Here is a 22094-nt window from a genome sequence, read left to right as displayed (position 1 = left end):
ATGAAGGATGTAGTCTCAAAGTTGTAAATACTTAAAAAGGAAGTGTCTCAGGATGTCAAATTGTTGGCATAGCCGCTCAAAGGATGACAAGGAAGCATCTCTGACCATGTATCCCAGCCGACAAATGCCTCTATCTCTTTGTGCATCGAATCCATGGTCCATTAGACCGTGTGGAAAATCTGGGCAGCCCTGGATGGGAGAGAGAGCGGAAGTCAGTTTAGATCTTCCTTCTAATTGGCGGACCAATCTCCACGTTGTAATCGTATTAATAATAGGATTATCACATTTCGCAAAACCTGCCTTAATGTCTCCATAAAATAACAAGACCTGCAGAGGATAAGACTGGTCTGCTTCAATATCGAGCCAGATGGATATCGGGTCATTCCTAACCCGATGCCTTATGAACCTAAGATGTGTAGCCAGTTGATACAGCCTAATGTTCAGGACACCCAGACCTCCCCTAGCCCTTGAACATTAGTAAACTTTCTCATTCCAAATAAATGAACTGATCATTTGGTTGATCTCCCTTACGACTCTAGCTGACAGCAGTCTCTGCTCCACCACACCGGGCAGCGTGCTACCTACTCCGTGCTGATGGGGAAATGCAAATTGCGGATCAAATCTGCGTGCATCAGCATGCAATTAACACAGATTCTACAGCCCCCCACCACATGTTGCTCTGACTCCCACAGAAGGGAATCCACTGGGCGGGCGTTGGTGTAAGTATGGCCAAGTGCAACCCTGGTGCGGTGGATCCTCACCTGCATCCTTCACCCACCAAACCTCCAGGACCTTTAGGAGACCACCGCTCTGTCACTTGGCAAAGCAGAGAGCCACATCAGCTATGGAATGACCCCCTTGAAGAGGGGACAAAGATTTGTGTTGTTGGGGGGGGGGGGGCTGACTGCTGGGTGCTGGGATCGGGTCACCCACTCAAAATGGATGCCAGATCCAGGAAATTAGATGGAATCCGGCATACTCCCCACCATGCAGAGGCCAAGGATTGTGACCCACATCCTGGCACCAGTCCGAGTGCCAGCGGAGACCAGTCCCAATTCTCCGCTAATGGGAGCACGTAGACTCCGGAACTGAGAATCCAGGCCTGCAAGTCTCTCACAAAATGGAAGGAGAAACATGTCCAAATCCTTGTCCCTCATGGACTTGATGAAGGTCAAGGCTGTAGTTGGATTATCAAAATACTTAACCGAGTTGTCGAATGTAACTTTTAGGGTCGCAGGGTAAGGCATAACATGATTCCCCCAGCTGCCTTGAGTTGTCTTTGAACTTCATCAAAGCTTCAATGCTTTAGCTGCTGAAAAGTCCTTGAAGAAGGAAGTCCTTGCTCCCCTGTGGATCCAGGTCCCACCACGCTTTGCTATCTCAGGACCTTCTGCCAATCTTTAAAATTGTGCGAACAAATTATTATAGGCCTGGGGTGTCGATGGTCCCTTGGCCTCACAGAAAAGATATGATGTGCCCGATCTAACTTGAAATGCCCAGCCTTACATCCTGTTTAAGAAAACATGGCAGCCAGTTGCCAAAGAACTTAATAGGAGTCTTACCCTCCACTCCCTCAGGCAGACCGACGACTCCGACTCGGTTCTCCAAACTTCTGACATACCACACAGCTGGTTCTCCAAGGAATGAATATGAGCTTCAGCTGAGGAAGCAGCATGTTCGACATTCAGGATTCCCTCCTCCATCTCATCAGTCCTTTTATTGGTATTCTGCAACTCAGCCTCATGAGCACTTAGACTTTGAATCAACACACTGAGCCTTTGATCCATAACACGGATAATGCTGGCAGATATCATTTTCACCGCCGCTGAGAGTGCCTTGGAGAGCACCGGGTCAAGAAATTTCACAGGGATCAGGCTGCCATATTGAAAGGGCGGCTGTATCCGCCTACGCCATTTTGACATCAGAAAAACATCGATTCCCGCACTGCATCACGTGGTTTAAACCCCAAAATGCCAATTTTTAATGCAAAACATTGAGGACATTTGCCTGTCGGTGAGTTAATGCTCTACCCAAATCTTCTCCTGCTGATTTGGCAGAACGATCACCAACATTCTCGGTCACACTGGAATATTGCTGCAAGCCCATACAAAAGATCAGAGAATGCAAATTTCTTGCATTTATGCCCATTCTTTGACCTTTATTCCCCCTCGCTGTCTTGAATTTCAATGTACATCTCAATGCACTTTACGGGAGTAGAAAATGCAACGTTAAAAATTGAAAAGTACCCTTAATTATATGTTCTTACACGTGCTGATCCAAATGTACATAATTGAGTTTGATGGTTTCAAACTTTAATTTTAACTTTGATACATAAAATGGGACTTTAGAGGGAGAATATGGTGCAAATCTTTGCTTTCTTGGGGTCCTGACTGTTTATGCGGAGATCTGAAGGTTTGTGTTGGTTGTTACATTCTGACATGTGTAGAGCAGCAGGGAATTCAGAATCCGTTCACAAACCGTGGTCTCAGATTTTGGTGTCATTTTACAAGTTGCGCCATTCCATGAAATTCCAGGCGACTAGAATGCTTCGGCAAAACTACGGCGTAAAAGCACTCGGAATTTTTTCCGTGCGAAATTCACATTTGGCTGATCGACACTGAAACATTGCCACACAAGGATTTACTATATAATTTGAACCGCGCTGGAGATGAATCTGCTGAAATCCTCTGCCACACATTTCCATAGTGCTGCATCAGCTGAATATGTTTTGGAGCCATTGCCAGCAAAGTGTTGTCAAGGGCAAAGTCATTTGCAAGGTCCTTATATCAAAATGGGCCAATGTAAATTTCAAATCTCAAAAGAAGGTTATCTCTACTGTCCGAGGTCAATCGTCGTTAGAATCAACTGCCTGGCAAAATAAACAATCCTTTCACCTCCTTGCCAAGTAATTTCATAATAATATATCAGCACAGCAGCAAACTGGGCAGAATCTTCAAACCCATCCGCAGTGGCAACTGTGATGGGCTGGGGCATTCAATCCGGCGTAAATGAAAATGTCACTTTCCTGCCAGCAGAAAATTAGTTTAGAATTTTCCACTTCAAGCTTTCACGATAGCTTAAAGGGTTGAGCAATGTCGGGAACTCCTGCGGCAGGGTGGCACAGTGCTGAGCACTGCAGCCTCACAGCACCATCTGGGTTCGATCCCGACCTCCAGTGACTGGCTGTGTGGAGTTTCCACATCATCCCCATAGCTGCGTGGGTTTCCTCCGGGTGCTCCGGTTTCCTCCCACAGTTAAAGATGTACAGGTTAGGTGGATTGGCCATGCTAAATTGCCCCTTAGGGTGGGGTTGCAGGAATGGGGGTTTAGGCCTAGGTACGGTGGCCAAAGGGTTGATGCAGACACGATGGGCCGAGTGGCCTTCTTCTGCACTGTAGGGATTCTATGATTCTATGAACTTCACTTGCATTCATTAGCATCTCATGAATGCTCACTGAAAGGCCAACCCGTTGGAATCACATTCACCCTCCAAATTAAGTTCCCGTCGGCGTCTAATTAGAATGTTTTGTTTTATGAGTGTATATCACACCTGACGAGCCTCACTTCATCCACAAGTTGGTGGCCAGTAGATGCTGCTTTCACCTTCCTTTCACACCATCGCTGGTATATACCGGGTGTCTGTAGCACAAGCTGTGCCAAGGCTACGAATGGGATGCTGGATCAGAGGGGAAGGGTGACACAGAGGCAAGAGGGCGGGGTGGGAGCGAGGAGGACCAGAGGGGGGCAAGTTGCAGGCAGGACAAGGAAAGACAAGGGCCAGAGGGTGAATAACAGCTTGTGGGGGAGAGTGGGGGGATGGGTTCTGGGCAGTGATGGTTATGTACAGAGATGTATGTAGGATGTGGTCAGTCACTGAAGGGGTTTTGTCCTGGAGGGTTGTGGTATGGTATAAGGAAGCAGAGGGCACAATTAGCAATCCAGAGCCCCAGGTTAATGCTCTGGGAACTCGGGTTTGAATCCCACCATGGCAGTTGGCGGAATTTAAATTCAATAAAACATCTGGGGCTGGATTGTCCCAAAATGGGACTATGTTCCCATGTGTTATAACCTGCCTGCTTACCATTGGCTGGGGACTAATGACAATCCCACAATGCTGTGGGAGTATGAGCTTTCCCAATGAGGGGGGCGGAGAAACCATTAGTAAACTCCAAGTATAAATAAAGCTGGCCAGTTTGGAACCAGCAGGAAGGAGTGTGCAGCAAGGGAGGTTGCTGCTGCTGTTATATATATAAATATATATATATATATATGTTATTGTAAATAAATGTTATTACTTTGTATCCTTAAAACTCGTGCTGGATTCTTCGTGGCCTTCACAAAACCATGCCAGCGTAAAACACTGCAGTTTTACTCCAGAGATTCCTGGAAAAAAGATCAGCTAATTCAATGCCTTGCAGGGGGCTAGCAGGGACCTGGAGTAATTCAAGTAGCTTCAGCTGCGGATACGGGCCACCGCACCTCCGGTTTGGAGTCTGCGCATGTGCACGGCAGCGGCCTCCAGCGGCCACGCCGAGCTCCATCGCAGACTCGGACTGCGGAGCCAGACACAAAAATTAGCTGCGTGCCCGAGCATCTAACCTCGCGGATCTAACCCTCGGTTGCCTATAAGGCCCACCCCCCGCCCCCCCCATGTCCGATTTCTCCGCCCGCAACCAGGGCCGCGGACGCCAGCATTCCGACCTGCAATAGGTGGTTAGTTCCATGCCCGTCGGGAACTTGGCCGGTCGGGAGCGGAGGATCGCTGGTCTGGTCTCTGTCAATGGGCTCCCAGCCACGCGTTGTACTCTGCGATCACGCCAATTGTCGGGTCCTGGAGAATCGCCGGACCGGCGGCGGGCCCGATTTCGGCGAGAAAGTGAATTCTCCGCCCCCGCGCCTAACTTGATTTCCATCGCCCAGAATCAAAACCTAAATGATGACCATGAACCCATTGTCGTAAAACCCCATGTGCCCTATTGGGAAGAAAACATGCCGTCCTTACCTTGTCTGGCCTACGTGTGACTCCAAACCCACAGCAATGTGGTTAACCCTTAAATGGCCTCTGAAATGGCCGAGTGAGCCACTCAATTGTATTCAACTGCTACAAAGGAACCAAAAAGGAATGAAACTGCACGGGCCACCCAGCATTTACCCAGGCATCTGTAACGACAACAGCAAACCCAGTCCTGTCGACCCTGCAAAGTCCTCCTTACTAACATCTGGAGGCTTGTGTCAAAATTGGGAAAACTGTCTCACAGACTAGTCAAACAGCGTGAATTCCTGCAGTACATCTTGGTGCATATTGCTGGCACTGTTCGTCAGTCAGTGGTGGAGGGAGTGAATGTTTGTTGAAGGGGTAGCAAACAAGTGGATTGCTTTGTCCTGGATGTTATTGAGTTTATTCAGTGTTCTTGGAACTGCACTCATCCAGGCAAGGGAGAATATTTCATTATACTCCTGTCTTGCACCTTGTAGATAGTGGACAGGCTTTTGGGGGGGTCAGGTGATGAGTTACTCACTGCAGGATTCCTAGCCTTTAACCTGCTGTTGTAGCCACTTTATTTATAATGGCTGGTTCAGTTCAGTTTCTGGTCAATGGTAACTCCAGGGATGTTGATAGTGGGGGATTCAGCAATGGTAATGCCATTGAATGTTAAGAGGCAATGGTTAGATATTCTCATGTTGAAGATGGTCATTACCTGGTACTTCTGCAGCATGAATGTAGCTTTCCATTTGTCAGCCCAAGCCTGGATAGTGTCCAGGTCTTGCTGCATTTGGACATGGACTACTTCAGTATCTGAGGAGTTGATCATGGTGCTGAACATTGTGCAGTTACCAGCAAACATCCCCACTCCTGACGTTATGATGAAAGGAAGGTCATTGATGAAGCAGCTGAAGATGGTTGGGCAAAACACACTATCCTGAGGAACTTCTGCAGTGATATCCTGAATTTGTGATGATTGACCTCCAACCACTACAACCATCTTCCTTTGTGCCAAGTATGACTCCAACCAGCGGAGAGTTTTCCTCCCGATTCCCATTGACTCCAGTTTTGCTGGAACTTCTTGATGTCATACTCAGTGAAATACTGCTTTGATGTCAAGGGCAATCACCTCTGGCCTTCAACTCTTTTATTCATGTTTGAGCCAAGGCTGTAATGAGGTCAGGGGTTGGGCGACCATGACAGAATCTAAACTGGGCATCCGTGAGCAGGTTATTGCAGATCAAGTGTCGCTTGATATCACTGTTGATGATTCCTTCCATTACTCCACTGATGATCGAGAGGAGACTGATGGGGCGGTAAATGGCCGGGTTGGATTTGTCCTGTCTTTTGTGTATAATAATAATAATAATCTTTAGCTGGGAAAGATTAAGCTGGTAATCAAACCTGGGACCCTGGTGCTGTGAAGCAACAGTGCTACCCACTGTGCTACCGTGGGCAGTTTTCCATGGGTCGGGTAGATGCCAGTGTTGCAGCTGCACTGAATCAGCTTGGGTAGGGCCTTGACACGTTCTGGAGCACAAGTCTTCAATGCTATTGCTGTAATACTGTCAGGGGCCACAGCCTTTAAGGTATCCAGTGCCTTCGGCCATTTCTTGATATCGCATGGAATGAATTGAATTAGCTAAATACTGACATCTATTTGCTGGAAATCTTCAGAGGAGGCTGAGACGGATTGTCCACTCGGCATTTCTGGCTGAAGAATGTTACTTACACTTGAGCCTTATCTTTTGCACTGATGTACTGGGCTACCCCATCTTTGAGGATGGGGATATTTGTGGAACCTCCTCTGCCATTGTTTAATTGTCCTTCACCATTTATGATTGTATGTGGCAGCACTGCATGGTTTAGATCTGATCCAGTGATTGTGGAATTGCTCAGCTCTGTTTGTTAGTTGCTGCTTATGCTGTTTGGTACGCAAATAGTCCAGTGTTGTAGCTTCACCAGGTTGACAACTCATTTTTAGGTATGCCCTGACATGCCCTCTTGCACACCATTGAACCAGGGTTGATCCTCTGGCTCAGTTGTAATGGTAGGGTGGGGATATGCCAGGTCATAAGGTCACAGATTGTGGTTAAGCACAATCCTGCCGCTGCTGATGGCCCGCAGTGCCTCATGGATGCCCAGTCTTGAGCTGCTAGGTTTGTTCAAAGTCTATTCCATTTTTCCCGTTGGTAGTGCCACGCAATACAATGGAGGGTATCCTCAATGTCAAGATGGGACTTCGGACGCGATCTATCTGAATGGTAACAGAATCCCACGGCGTGTGTGATTAGCCAAGTGTTTCCTGGCACTCGGGGCGCTGAGAAACACGACACTATTGAACGTCCATTCAAGTAGATTAAGGGCCTCAGTGGGGAATGCACGGCTGAGGCTGCACTTAGTCCCGTTTTCTGTACTGAGGAGCTCTGCTCACTGGAAGTCCTTAGTGAAGGGAGAGATCAGGACACTATTTTAAAATGGCGCCCTGATCTCTCAATCGCGCCGTGACCCCAAACCACCCCCTCCAAAGCCCCAACTCATCCAAAAGGAGGTCCTTGCCTTGCCCTCCCCAAGTTCTGTCTGGTCCCCATTTGTGGAGACCAGCACTGGACAGCGCTCACCCAAGATTCCCTAGGCAAAGGGGTTACATCCTATGCCTTGGTTAGATTTCGGGAATGCATATTAGAGTGAGCCTAGCTATCTTACTCTGGTATGCAGATTTGCCAGACAGTGATCTCGCGAGGCATGGTGGGCCGGGCAAAACCCAGAAGAGGGATCTTCTGACATAGAAACATAGAAAATAGGTGCAGGAGTAGGCCATTCATCCTTCGAGCCTGCAGCACCAGTCAATATGATCATGGCTGATCATGCAAATTCAGTATCCCACCCCCCCTTTCTCTCCACACACTTGATCGCGTTAGCCTCAAAGGTCACGTCCAGTTCCCTCTTAAATATATCCAACAAACTGACCCCAAAAGCTTTCAGTGGTAGAGAATTCCACAATTTCCCAACTTCTGATAGAAGAAGTTCTTCCTCATCTCAGTCCTGAATGGCTTACCCCTTATTCTGAGGTGATGATCCCTAATTCTGGACGTCCCCAACATCGGGAACATTCTTCCCACATCCAGCTGTTCCAGTCCCATCAGGATTTTATGTTTCTTTGGCCGCGCTGCTTTTCGGTTGCAACGCGGGCGGTACATCCCGCCCATGGTCTTCACAAGTACGGTGGTCACTTCTGAAAACACTCTCATGGACAGTTGCATCTGCGGCAGGCAGATTGGTGAGGATGAGGTCAAATATATTTTTCTCTCTTGTTGGTTCCCTCACCACATGATAGTCTCAGTCCAGTAGCTAAGTGCTTTTGGTCCCAGCCAGCTCGATCTGTGGTGGTACTACTGAGCCACTCTTGATGATGGACATTGAAGTCCCCCACCCAGTGTACATTCTCCCTTCAAGTGGTGTTCAACATGGAGGAGTACTGATTCATCAGCTTAGAGGGGAACAGTAGGTGGTAATCAGCAGGAGATTTCCTTGCCCATGTTTGCCCTGAGGCCTTGAGACGACATGGGGTCCAGAGTCGATGCTCAGGACTCCCAAGACAACCCCCCTTCCAACTATATACCACTGTGCCGCCACCTCTGCTGGGTCCGTCCTGCCAGTGGGAGAGGACATACCCAGGGATGGTGATAGTGTATCTAGGACAGTATCTGTAAGGTATATCCCGTGAGTGTGACAATGTTAGGCTGAGGTTCCTTTGACAGCACCTTCCAAAACCACGGCCACCACGAACTGGAAGGACAGGGGCAGCAGATACAAGGGAACCCCACCACCTGGATGTTCCCCTCCAAGTCACTCACCATCCTGACTTGGAAATATATCGCCATTCCTTCACTGTCGATGAGTCAAAATCCTGGAATTCTCTCCCTAACAGCATTGTGGTGTAGCTACACCTCAGGGACTGCAGTAGTTTAACCTTCTCAAGGGCAACTAGTGATGGGAAATAAATGCTGGCCTAACCACCGATGCCCACATTCTGTGAATACATTTTAAAAATTCAGGGGAGGCATCTGGGCTTTGCTAAGTCAATAAATCTAAAGTCATGGGGGCATATTGGGTGGTCTCATGGAATGGGGAGGAGAGCAGGTGGTCTCTGAAAATAAGGGTGCGTGCGGCATTGAGCAGGGAAGGGGTCAAATGAAAGAAGGGCATGGACATCAGCATTGAAGTCAAAAAAGGGTAAAACAGGAATACCCACATGACCAATGATGGGGTCACGGGTAACGGACGAGGCTGGATAGTAAAAGATTGAATGGGAATTAGGAGACGGTGACTGCGGAGGACGATGGGAGGAAATTTCTATGGTGAAGGAGGAGGCTGGAAAGTGTTGGCCACATGTGTATGTTAGCAGTACCATCTTTGCCTTTACTGATTAATGACGCAGTTGGAAAAACAAGCTTGAAAAGAAAACAATGTGGGAGGTGTGTCAAGGCATGAGGGAGGAGTTCAGAACTACTATTTTGGGCAGCCTATTAATTATTTGCTCAAGCCATGGAGGACTTGGCTCAGCTGAGTCTCAAATTGACAGTCATATGCCCATTGAAGGAGGTTTGCTTCTTTACCAATGGTGCGTAATCATGTGAGAATCCATTACATTTAGAAGCTACATTTGGTTGGTGTGAATGACCATCTGTTCCTGACAGAGGCACATAAAAAAGGAAGGAGGATCAAACAATCAAAAGCCCCAGGACGTTCCAGAGCTCCCAAAGAGTGGCAAAGTTAACAAAGACCTGTAACACAACCAAGGGCATACAAAAGACACTGCATATGTAAGGAGACAAAGAAAGATAATGGGCAAGATTTTCTGGCCGCTCATGTTTGCGGGATCTTACGGTCCTGCTACGGCGCACCCCTGCCACGGGTTTTGTGGTGGCAAGGGGTGGGAAACCCCATTGACAACGGTGGGACAAGATCCTGCCACTGGCCAGTGATGAGCTGCCCTCGGCAGTTGCAGAACACATCGCGAAGGGAATGAAAATCCCACCCCACGACACTTGTCTGGGATGTGGCAGCTCGCATGTTCCACCTTCTCCATGAACAGTGAGCTAAACAGCTGGCTTGTAATGCAGGACAATGCTAGCAGCGTGGGTTCAATTCCCGCACCAGCCTCCCCGAACAAGCGCCGGAATGTGGTGACTAGGGGCTTTTCACAGAAACTTCATTGAAGCCTACTTGTGACAATAAGTGATTATTATTATTAAGAATAAATGTTGCAAGAACTTAAAATCATAGAATCATAGAATTTACAATGCAGAAGGAGGCCATTCGGCCTATCGAGTAAACACCGGCCTCTGGAAAGAGCACCCCACCCAAGCCCACACCTCCACCCATCCCCGTAACCCAATATCCCCACCCAATCTTTTTGGACACTAAGGGCAATTTAGCATGGCCAATCCACCTAGCCTGCACATCCTTGGACTGTGGGAGGAAACCGGAGCGCCCGGAGGAAACCCTCACAAGCACGGGAGAACGTGCAGACTCCGCACAGACAGTTACCCAAGCTGGGAATCGAACTTGGGACCCTGGAGCTGTGAAGCAACTGTGCTAACCACTGTGCTACCATGCTGTCCGACTTGGCAGGCATTCCATTCCCATGGCTTTGAAAGTGACTGACACGCTGAACTTTTTTACCCAAGGGACAAATGAAACCCCACTAAGCAACTGTGTAGGTCCAAATAAAGATTGCTGGAGGTAAGGAAGCAGATTCATCACACACCTCTTACATACACACCCTAAAACACTTGCAGTTAATGTAAGGTTGCAGTTGAATCCTTACTTGCCTCGTTCATTGTCACATGTGCACAGTGAGAAACAACCAAGGAATGACATTCAACCTTAAAACTCAGACAGCGTACCTTCCTGCAGGGAGGTGTGGAAGTCTATGAACTTCGAGGGTTGACAATACATTTTTCATAAACAGGTTCCGAAAATAAAAGTCATTCTAAATTACACGTTGGACATATGAATATAACGTGAGTAGCGCTCACTACTTGTGCATCCACACACAACTAACATCAGTGCAACAGCAGCATTCAAATCAATAACCTCGATGTACACTTCTCCCGAGGCCAGAGCCTGAGAAAATAGGCTGACAGGTGTGTTGGCTAGACCGCAGTGTCGCAAACTATATGCATTGCCCGATGTTGCAGACATGGAATTATAGACTGCTCATTGTGGTAAAAATGTGAGTATTTATACAAGCAATGATCCTGATGAGATTTCACTGCGGCAAATTCTGGAACTTTATAAAACCGCGACATTTTATAGCCGAATGAGTGCAAATGCAATCTATGAGACTTGGAGAAGGATTGATTCAACATACACTTACAAAATTAAGAACTATATACAATGGTGCAAACTCGTGTTACCGGGTTTGCAATCTTAAAATTACCTCACAGCCAGGGGTACACTGAAGGCACAGGCAGTGACAGCCGAGGTCTCCAACACTCAGAGGGTTACTGGACACCAGGCTCCTGCTGAGACTAAGGCTGATGATGAGCCTCTAGCCTTCGTCCTCGAACTCTGCACCCGAAAAGCGCCGGAATGTGGCGACAGGGGGCTTTTCACAGTAACTTCATTGCAATGTAAGCCTACTTGTGACAATAAAGATTATTATTATAAATCAGGCCATCCGACAAGAACATTACACCGGGTAGTCCTTTCTTTGGACCCCACGGGTGCTAACCTCCCTTGCTACCTCCTACCAGGCCGTCATGGGTAGGTAGGAGGGCCTCGTGTCCTCATCCCTCAGAGAGAGGACCTATCACCTTTCCTGGATTGGGCCAGAGGAAAATTGCCAGGGAGGATTTGCTAAAACGTTGGGCTGAAGGTTGCTTCCGTTTGGGGGCTATAATGGACGTTGTAGACACAGCACCTGTCCTGCAGTAGGTAAATGTCTGTGTGGGTGGCGTTTAAATATGGCACTAGGACCTTTGACCCGATGAGGTAACGGCTATCCAGATGACTTCTTGCCTTCCCTGCCAGAGGTTCGGTGAGCTCCTCGCGGATGCATAATTAATGAGCTGAAAAGTAGAAAATCAGACAAGTTTGTTTAACTGCCGTGATGCTCTGCGGGTATCACACTGACTATCAAGCCGCCTCCACCGGACATCCAGAACGGAACATCCCGCCCACAATATCTCTTTAGTTTTGCTTGGCAAAATTGCAACTTCTAATCGGTTATTGAAGAAATTAATAAATAAACATACATCGATATCACATAACTGAAGGTTTATCATCCATGCATTGCTCATGATGTCTTTAAATGATTTTTAAAAATGAATTTAGAGTGCCCAATTCATTTTTTTCCCAATTAAGGGGCAATTTAGCATGGCCAATCCACCTACCCTGCACATCTTTAGGTTGCAGGGGTGAGACCCACACAACCACGGGGAGAATGCGCAAACTCCACATGGACAGTGACCCGGGGCCGGGATCAAACCCGAGTTCTCAGCGCGTGAGGCAGCAGTGCTAACCACTGCGCCATTGTCCCGCCCGTCTTTAAAAGTTTTTACATTTAATAATCTTTACTTGAGACAAGATGCATAAACTTCTGAAGGAGTTTAAAAATAAACCTTGCAGAAATACATTAGCAGTTTAATAAAGTTACAGAGTTGAAATTGAAGCTTAAAGATTCACTGAATGCTGACTCAATTCAGCAATTTTACTGCACTGAAACACCGGTTCCTCCACATTTCCCTGGAAGTGCTGATTTGTATCTTTGGATGTTAAAATGACAGAAGAGACTGTTGTTTTATTCCTGCGTCTTTTTAAAAATGTATATAAAAACATACTTGGAATTTAATAGGACCAGATAGTTTTCAGACATATTAAATCGCACATGACTTATTGGGAAATAAAGTACTAGAGGATTATATTCATCTGGTCTTTTTCGCATATTAAATAGATCAGTTAAACTTTGACATAAGGGGCGAAATTCTCCGGAAACGACGCGATGTCCGCCGACTGGCGCCCAAAACGGCGCAAATCAGTCGGGCATCACGCCGCCCCAAAGGTGCGGAATGCACCGAGCCCCAATCTTAAGGGGCTAGGCCGGCGCCGGACGAATTTCCGCCCCGCCAGCTGGCGGAAAAGGCCTTTGGTGCCCCGCCAGCTGGCGCGGAAATGACACCTCCGGGCGGCGCATACGCGGCAGCGGCCGCTCACGGCATCCCCGCGCATGCGCAGTGGAGGGAGTCTGTTCCGCCTCCGCCATGATGGAGACCGTGGCGAAGGCGGAAGGGAAAGAGTGCGCCCACGGCACAGGCCCGCCCGCGGATCAATGGGCCCCGATCGCGGGCCAAACCACCGTGGGGGCACCCCCCGGGGCCAGATCGCCCGCGCCCCCCCCAGGACCCCGGAGCCCGCCCGCGCCGCCTTGTCCCGCCGGTAAGGTAGGTGGTTTAATCTACGCCGGCGGGACAGGCATTTTAGCGGCGGGACTTCGGCCCACCTGGGCCGGAGAATCGCGGGGGGGGGGGGGGCCCGCCAACCGGCGCAGCGCGATTCCCGCCCCCGCCGAATATCCGGTGGTGGAGAATTCGGCAACTGGCGGGGGCGGGATTCACGCCAGCCCCCGCCGATTCTCCGACCCGGCAGGGGGTCGGAGAATCTCGCCCATGTTATATGAGTTACCTTAAACTTGTATGCAAATTACCATGGTGAGCATTTTCTGCCCTTCCCTAATTGCCCTTGAAATGAGTGGCTTGCTGGGCCATTGCCAAGGGCATTTCAGAGTCAAGTACATGGCTGTGGATCTGGAGTCACATGTGAACAATCAGATGTGAACAGGTATGTGAACATACCTCTTCATTCACCTGAGGAAAGAGCAGTGCTCCGAAAGCTGGTGTTTGAAACAAACCTGTTGGACTTTATAACCTGGTGTTGTCAGACTTCTTACTGTGCTCACCCCAGTCCAACGCCGGCATCTCCACGTCAATCAATCAATGACAGTTCCATGGTCACCATGATGGAGAGCAGCTTTCAATTCCAGTTGCCATGGTGTGAATTGAATCTATGTCCCCAGGGCATTAGGCTGGGCCTATGGATTACTAGTCCAATGACATGACTACTCCAGCACCTTCCTCCCTCAGTGAGGAGAGAATTATCACTTTAGCACTTTTCAAATCCTGCAATGCCATTGCTGGACGGCAGTAAAAGGTGGAAGTTTCCTTTTCCAGAGTGATATCTTGCTTTAGCCCAAAGACTGCTAAAGATCAGTCTTTAACATGAGTAAATAAATGCACCACAAATTGGTTCTCCGGTAAGCTGCTATTGGTTGAAATCCAGGTCATCACCATTTGATTACGAGTGTAAAGCTCCCTTTGCAGCCTTTGAATTGGTGACATTTGCTCTGAGTGAAGACTACAACATCCATATGGAGATGAACAAAAAGCAATAGTTGCATTATTTTCAGGCAGCATCTTGATAAGGTGTTACAATCAGTTATATTTCTCGTATGTTAATAAATTAGCAATTTATCATAATCTATTTGCGTATTAGACTTATTAACGTCGAAGAACAAAATGCAAGATTGCTCTGTCATGTTACTGGTATTCTTTTGTAAAACACAAAACCCTGGATTAGAAAAAACGTTACGGCAAATACTGCACATGCCCGAGGGTATTTTTCTTAAATATACAAATGCTCAAACTAAAATTTGAATTTGGCAAGTAGCTTACAGCACGCTGTTCCCTTGACTGGGTCTGGCAGTCCTGTGCAGGTCCCTGGAATATGGGGCACAGCTACTCTCCACCTGGAGCCAAGACTGTCACAGTCTGTGTATTCATAGTAGTAATCTGACTGAAATACATGAGAAACATTCCACATTAAAGACGCAGCACAAAACAAAATTATACAGGTAGAAGTGCTCAAAACACACTCTGATTTAAAGCTGATAAACATTTAATCAATGCCTTTAAAGGTCTGCTCCAATTCTTCAGCGTTGTTCAAATCAAAGATAGATTAAATCAAAGATGATTAATATTAGATAGGTAACATAATCGCATGCAAAATTATATGAAACTCATTAAGGACAGTAACTGAAGTAACTCAGAGGTAGCAAAAAGTAAACAATTGTCAATGTTACAAGTACAAAGCATTCACTATGGTCCAATCACCATTGTCATAATGTAATGTAATATTAGCCATTAATTATTTCATCAACGGATTCTCTTTTTGAATCATTATTAGGCTGTATCATATAAATTTGGACATTTTAAGCACATTCAGCTATTAAAATTAGAAGAATTATCCAATTTGTCAGGAAATTTTGAAAAAAAATATAGAGACACGTTATCGACAAATGCTACTTGTTAAAAGGTGTTGCTGACCAGTTATGGGAATCAGTAGCTGATTTGCGGCAACTACAAAGGAGGAAAAGATTGGGTTAAAGATTTGAGGCAAATATTGCACACCTACTGCTTCTAAGTCAGTGGCAATGCACATTAAAATGTAGTGAGTTCAAAATCCAGTCTAGGATTTGAGCATAAAATCTGGGATAACAGTTCCAGAGGGAATGCGGCATTGTGATAAGTACTGTCCTTTCACATCACAGCTCCTGTGGGCAAAGAAGTGTCCTTGCAATAACTGGAGCAGCACGTACTCAACCATCACAATACCTAAATTAACTGGACATTCATCTTACTTGCCATTTGGGATTCCGTGTTGCTCATATTAGTTGTCAGCCATGGCTCTGGGCACAAGGTACAAGTCCCACTACAGGATGTGGGCACAAATATCAAGGCTGACGCTTCAGTGAGGGGGTTGTGCATTGACAAATGTGTCATCTTTTGGATAAGACATTCAACAGAGGTCTCTGATAGGGTGAATATAAAGATCCCACGGCAGTGTTTTCAAGAGAAGTAAAGTTATTCAAGGTGTCCGAGCCAATATTTATCACAGAATAATACAATGCAGAAGAGGCCCTTCGGCCCATCAAGTCTGCACCGACGCATGAAAGACACCTGACCTGCCTACCTAATCCCATTTGCCAGCACTTGGCCCATAGCCTTGAATGCTATGAATTGCCAAGTGCGCATCCAGGTACCTTTTAAAGGATGTAAGGCAACCCGCCTCTACCACACTCCCAGGCAGTGCATTCCAGACCGTCATCACCCTCTGGGTAAAAAGATTTTCCTCAAATCCTCGCTAAACCTCATGTCCCTTATCTTCAACTTGTGTCCCCTCGTAACTGACCCTTCAACTGAGGGGAACAGCTGCTCCCTATCCACCCTGTCCATGCCCCTCATAATCTTGCACACCTCGATCAGGTCGTCCCTCAGTCTTCTCTGCTCCAGCGAAAACAACCCAAGCCTATCCAACCTCTCTTCATAACTTAAATGTTCAATCCCAGTAAAATCCTGGTGAATCGCCTCTGCACACCTTTCAGTGCGATCACATCCTTCCGAAAATACGGTGACCAGAATTGCACACAGTACTCCAGCTGTGGCCCCACCAAAGTTCTATATGACTCCCAACATGACTTCCCTGCTTTTGTAACCTATGCCTCGACTGATCCTTCAATCAACATCACAAAAACAGTTTCTCAGATCATTATCACATTGCGGTTTGTGGAAGTTGCCGTCTGCAAATTGATTGTTGTGTTTCCCACATTACTATACTTCCAAATATTTCATTGGCTGAGGGCAATGAGGGATGAGCAACAAATGCTGATCTTGTCAGCGGCACCCACATCCCATGTAAGAATAAAGAGAAAAAAGCTCACTATGTATAAAATAGCTATTGCATTTACCTACATTAAGCTCACTTCAAAAGTAATTAATTAGTTGTGAGGTGCTTCAGAATATAATAAAGCAGCAATACAAGTTCTTCCTTATTTATAAAGATATCTGTATGAATTTAAATATCACTGCCTTGATTCAATTAGAAAAATTTACTTATTTATATGTGCAATTCCCATTTTGAAGAACTAAGACACACTCCACCAGCATACTGAGCTTTGCGCTGTAATCACAAGTTGTACACGTGTTATTGTTTTGCAAATTGGCCAGCCAATTTAGCTGAGCCTTAATTAATTTGTTAACGATGGGCGCAAATTATTGGAAAGATTTCAAGGGTAATTTTGGGTGCGATTGACAGGTGTTTCTCGACAGCCAAGGTGACGAGATCGCGACCCACACTTAACAGCACTTAGTGCCGGAAATGAGTCCCCAAAAGCTTCTCGCCATTACTGGATGTCTCGCCGTCTGAGTCACCAGACTCGCACCTCAGTGGCATGCCACAAACAAGGGGGAGCTGCTTTTAAACACTCCATCACCACTCACTTCTTGTCAACACACAGCGCGCAGACCTGCTCCTTGCTTTGGCGATGGCGACCCGGCCAGGCTTCTCGACGCCGGCGTTGAGAGGTGGGGCATCCTGTTGCCCGGAGAGACCAGCAGCAGGGCCACCAATATCGCTTGGGAAGCACAGGTAGAGGCAGCCAACGCGGGCAGCATGACAAGGAAGACCACCATACAATGTAGGAAGAAGATCAAAGACCTCCACCGAGTTGCAAAGTTAAGTTACCACCTTTCTCCTGACATCAGTTCCACCTGCCACCCCTCAAAGTCCCAACGCCCACTCACAAACCACAGCAGGAAACCTCGTGCTCTCCCCACATCTGATCTTTGTGCTTGTGCCTTAGCACCCACTGACACCAACCAGCACAACCCCTTCATATCCAGTTGCGGTGCCCACACACACCATCTGCTATAAACCACCCTGATCCATCAAGCGCACAGCTCACAAAGCCCTCTCCTTGGTCCGCAGGAGTAGATAGCCCATAATAAGCGGGAAAGGGCTAAGATATAGGGCGGAGTACCAGAATCCGAGTCCTCACCCCCTATCAGGAACAGACCCTGGGAATTGCAGGGCTGTCCGAGGAGAGAGCGGTCACCAACAGCGAGGTTGGCCTGCGCTGCAGAGGTGAGGATCCATTGCCCTGTCACCCAGATAACCTGCCTCAAATGAGTTGTTCATGTCAGGCAAAATTCGCCTTTCCACTCACTGACTACACAGAATCATAGAATCTTTACAGTGCAGAAGGAGGCCATTTGGCCCATTGAGTTTGCACCAACCATCTGATAGAACACCGGATTGAGGCCCACTCACCTGTGATATCCCCAGAACACAAGCTAACCTGTACCATCTTAGACACTAAGGAGCAATTTTATCATGGCCAATCCACCTCACCAGCACATCTTTTGACTGTGGGAGGAAACCAGAGCACTCAAAAGAAACCCATACAGACATGGGAAGAAAGCGCAAACTTCACACAGACAGTGAAATTGAACCCGGGTCCCTGGTGTAGTGAGGCAGCAGTGCAAACCATTGTGCCACCATGCCTCCCACATGTCCATTCTCTCACAGGATCGCCATCTGATGGGGCCGGGCCATCAGTTGCCCCTCCCCCCCCTCCTCCAAACCACACAAGAGAACACTTCGGAGGAGAACTCCAAGGAGACCACCATCGAGGCTTCACAGCTATCACCCCCACCTTCCACTAGCGCAGAGGCACATACCTCGATGGGCAATGTTAGTGGACTGGCATCTGAGGCACAATCTGGTGGGCACCACACAGTTGCTGATGCACATCAGGTGGAGTTAGGAACATCCAAGGGAATCAGCAGTCGGAGGTCTGCTGGATTCCAGGACTTAGCTGAGTCCCAGAGAGGTGCCAAGCTTCTGGATAAGGCTCTCCCAGAGTTGACGCAGCTCCTCGGACATGGTCGTGAAATTCAGGAGGGGATGTTAGCGAAATTCCAGCGAGTGCATAACCGATTGGAGAAGTCCCAAGGGCTGTGGGCACAGGAGATGATGCCGGCATTGTGTGGCACATCGGCCAACACTGCAAGGGTGGCGACCACAGTGGAAAACCTAGAGTATGACCACCTTGAGTGGTGGTGTTCAAGGCATTGTTCAGTCTGCGACAACCATGGCTGAGGGCCTTGGCATCATGTCCCAGTCGATGAGGCACATGTCCCAGATGCAGGTGGGTAATGCTGAGGCACTCCAGAGCGTAGCCCAATCACAGAGGACCCTCACTGAGGGCATCGACACCATGATGCAGGCAATAGGGAGCCGCCAGGACTGGCTGAGCCAGATGACTCAGAGGCTACTGGAGCTCACTCCAGCTGCCTCTCCATCCCATGCAGACCCCCAAGATCCTACGGGCACAGTCAGAGAAGAGGAAGCGCTGGAGCTCAACCTGGGGCCTACCACCAAGGAAACCAACAGCGGTCTCCAGTTCTTCCGAATCAGCGGCGCATCTCAAGGGCAGTGGGCAGAACAGGGTGCCCCAGGGCCAGTAAGTCGGCCAGGGCCCTCTGACTCCAGGCCCTTTAAAGGACGTCCACCAAGGGCACCAAAAGCCACAGGGCACGAAAAGCAACAGGCTGTCTCCAGCTCTGGTGTGAATCCTGGGGACACATCTAGACCGTGCAAAATCAAGAAGATTGAGGATCACTGAATGGACGGAGGGGGCACTATCTGCAGCTAGGGGGAATGAAAATGTCAAATGTTCACAATTAAAACATGTTGCAATTAAAACATGTCACACCTGATAAATGTGCAGCCCCTGTCATGTTAGTCATCACAGCGGGCCTGCCTGTACCCCCACTCCCTGTTGACCTTCGCAACCCCCAACCCCACCCTCTGGGCACAGTGGTCCAAGATCAAATGCCCCAAATGCAGACCCGATGCAGGGAGTGAACGCGCTGTCAGCAGAAAGACAGGATTCAGACTTTGGCATAAACTGAGGCACACCAGAGCTTTTGTATAGGCCCAACACCCTGGGATGATGTTACACATACTTTGGCAGAGTGGAACTGGGTAGACAGGGCAGAGGAGGGGACAGGAGGTGGGCGGGGCAGGTGTTGAATATTCAGGGAGTGGAACCCTTTACAGTTACTGAAGGCCACTCACTGATGCCCCGGTGAGTGCAAGGTGACATGCGTGCCATCAATATCCCCCTGAACCTGGGGCATCCCGGCGATGGGAGAGAATCCTGCAGCCCAGGCATCTTGGTGGGCTTGGTCCAGCTCAAATCAGATAGAGTGTGCTGCCTAGGCATACAAAGCATCCGTGACCTCATAGACGTTCTGGGCTGCAGTGACCTTCATGGCCACCGAGAGCAGGTGTTCCCCTCCTCCACAGGGTGCCAAGTCCGCGGGGATGTGGGACAGGTACCGCACTGTCTCTTTGTTGAGATGGAGTCTCCTGCGGCATGTGCCGTCTGCTATCTCCTTGAAAGACCAGAGGCTTCTGTACACCTTGCTGGCATCCCTCTCTGTGTCCCCCTCGGCCTGATGCATGGCCGGATCTTCAGGGTGTGCAGCGCCCCCTTGTACATGTGATGTCGCTTCCAGCCAGCGGCACTGCTGTTGTCTTCTCCGGCATCCAGCCACCTGGGCTGTCACCAGCACCCCAAGGGCATGCTCTGCGAGACCGACACCACCATCAATTTTAGTCTTGATAACAAATTGGAGAAGTAGCGAGACCAACAACCATTTAGGGCTTCCTCCCAGGACCCTCAAATTCCCCAAGCCTCTTTATGTGCCCTGCCTTCTCTCAGAGTGCCATGCAGCAAGCCAGTTGTACTGGCAAACCTTACTCAGCACCCTCACCCCAGGCCACAACAGGAGACCCTAGACCCCAGATCCCTGACCGGAACATTAGGGAGACTATGCTCTGGTGCCCTCCCCTGATCTACACACTCACCCTTTGGGCATGAGCATTTCCCCAGTGCTGAAGCCCAGCTCTTGAGTATTTCATTGTTGGCTGCTGCCGTTATGGTGCTTGTAGTTATCTCGATGTACACGTACACAAAGGGTTAATGTGCCATCAGTTGCACCACATGATCACTAGAGGGCCGGACCAACAGGGGTATAAAAGGCAACCACATTGGGGCTCTGGCTCTCTCGGGGGTGCACTGTGACCAGGGCAATAGCAGACTAGTTTAGTTGGCTAGTGGAGTTCTGTATAGTTACTGTAGTTAGATCTTGTTAACCTTATCACTAGTATCAAAGTTAAAGTAAAGAACTCATGTAAATATTGTTGTAGTTACTCAATAAACCTTTTGTTACTATTAGACGAGTTCGAGTCTTCTTCATCGAGATTCAGAAGACCTCATCACTAATCAAGGTTTGAGAAGCACATGTTACCTACCACACAGGTAACAAAACACTGCTGACGTATATAGAGGTCAAGCTTGAAAGTTTTATTGAAATGCAATGAAATAATAATTGTTTGAGACATGGCACAAGTACCCACGGGAATCCACTTGAGTAATATTTTATTTGCAAAAACGGTCAACATTAACAAAGATTCAAAAATCAACTACGCAACATTCCACCTATCACACTAACCATTAATCAACAAAGAAACGTACTGTTCTATATTGGTACCAAAACAAAGCCAAATCAGCTCATTTTCACTAAAAAAAAAACACATGCTCCTCAACAGGTTCCTCAACAGAAATGGAGGATAACCCTGAGAATGTGCATTCATGTCCAGAACTTTGTCACAGAATCTGTCCATCAATGTGTGACTTGCCCCACATATCAGTCTAGAAGCCGCAGCTCTGCAGGCCCTCCCACACAACCCAATCTCACCGGAACCAAATCCTGTCCACTGGAGCTCAAGGTGCAGTTGAACATAATAATAATCTTGATTGACACAAGTATACTTATATTAACACTGCAATGAAGTTACTATGAAAAGCCCCTAGTCGCCACATTCGGCACCTGTTCGGGTACACGGAGGGAGAATTCAGAATATCCAAATTACCTGACACGTCTTCTGGACTTGTGGGAGGAAACCGGAGCACCCGGAAGAAACCCACACAGACACGGGGAGAACTTGCAGACTCCACATAGACAGTGACCCAAGCCACAACACTAGCAACAAAAGCATCAGCAATCTGCAAAAGCATTTCTTCAACGGAGTTAGCAGGTGTCCCATTTGAACAATATCGCGCAACAGAACCCGCAGCATTTTCTTGCTTCAAATTGGATTGCCTTTGGACTCATACATCTCCCTGAGCCCGTGTTCC

General features: G+C 48.0%; 1 protein-coding gene across 1 annotated transcript in view; it reads right to left on the bottom strand.

The window, feature by feature from the left end:
- Window positions 1-22094, bottom strand: part of elapor1 (endosome-lysosome associated apoptosis and autophagy regulator 1) — a 217408-nt gene that overhangs the window by 141102 nt on the left and 54212 nt on the right. Inside the window, exon 2 of the mRNA XM_072480299.1 lies at window positions 14722-14842. Within this exon, the coding sequence (XP_072336400.1) occupies window positions 14722-14842 (121 nt within the window). The remainder of the gene's footprint in view (window positions 1-14721; window positions 14843-22094) is intronic.

The sequence above is a fragment of the Scyliorhinus torazame genome, chromosome 17 (assembly GCF_047496885.1).
Source record: "Scyliorhinus torazame isolate Kashiwa2021f chromosome 17, sScyTor2.1, whole genome shotgun sequence".
Taxonomy (NCBI): domain Eukaryota; kingdom Metazoa; phylum Chordata; class Chondrichthyes; order Carcharhiniformes; family Scyliorhinidae; genus Scyliorhinus; species Scyliorhinus torazame.
Note: the sequence above shows the minus strand (reverse complement) of the source record. Positions and strands in the feature narration are given on the sequence as shown.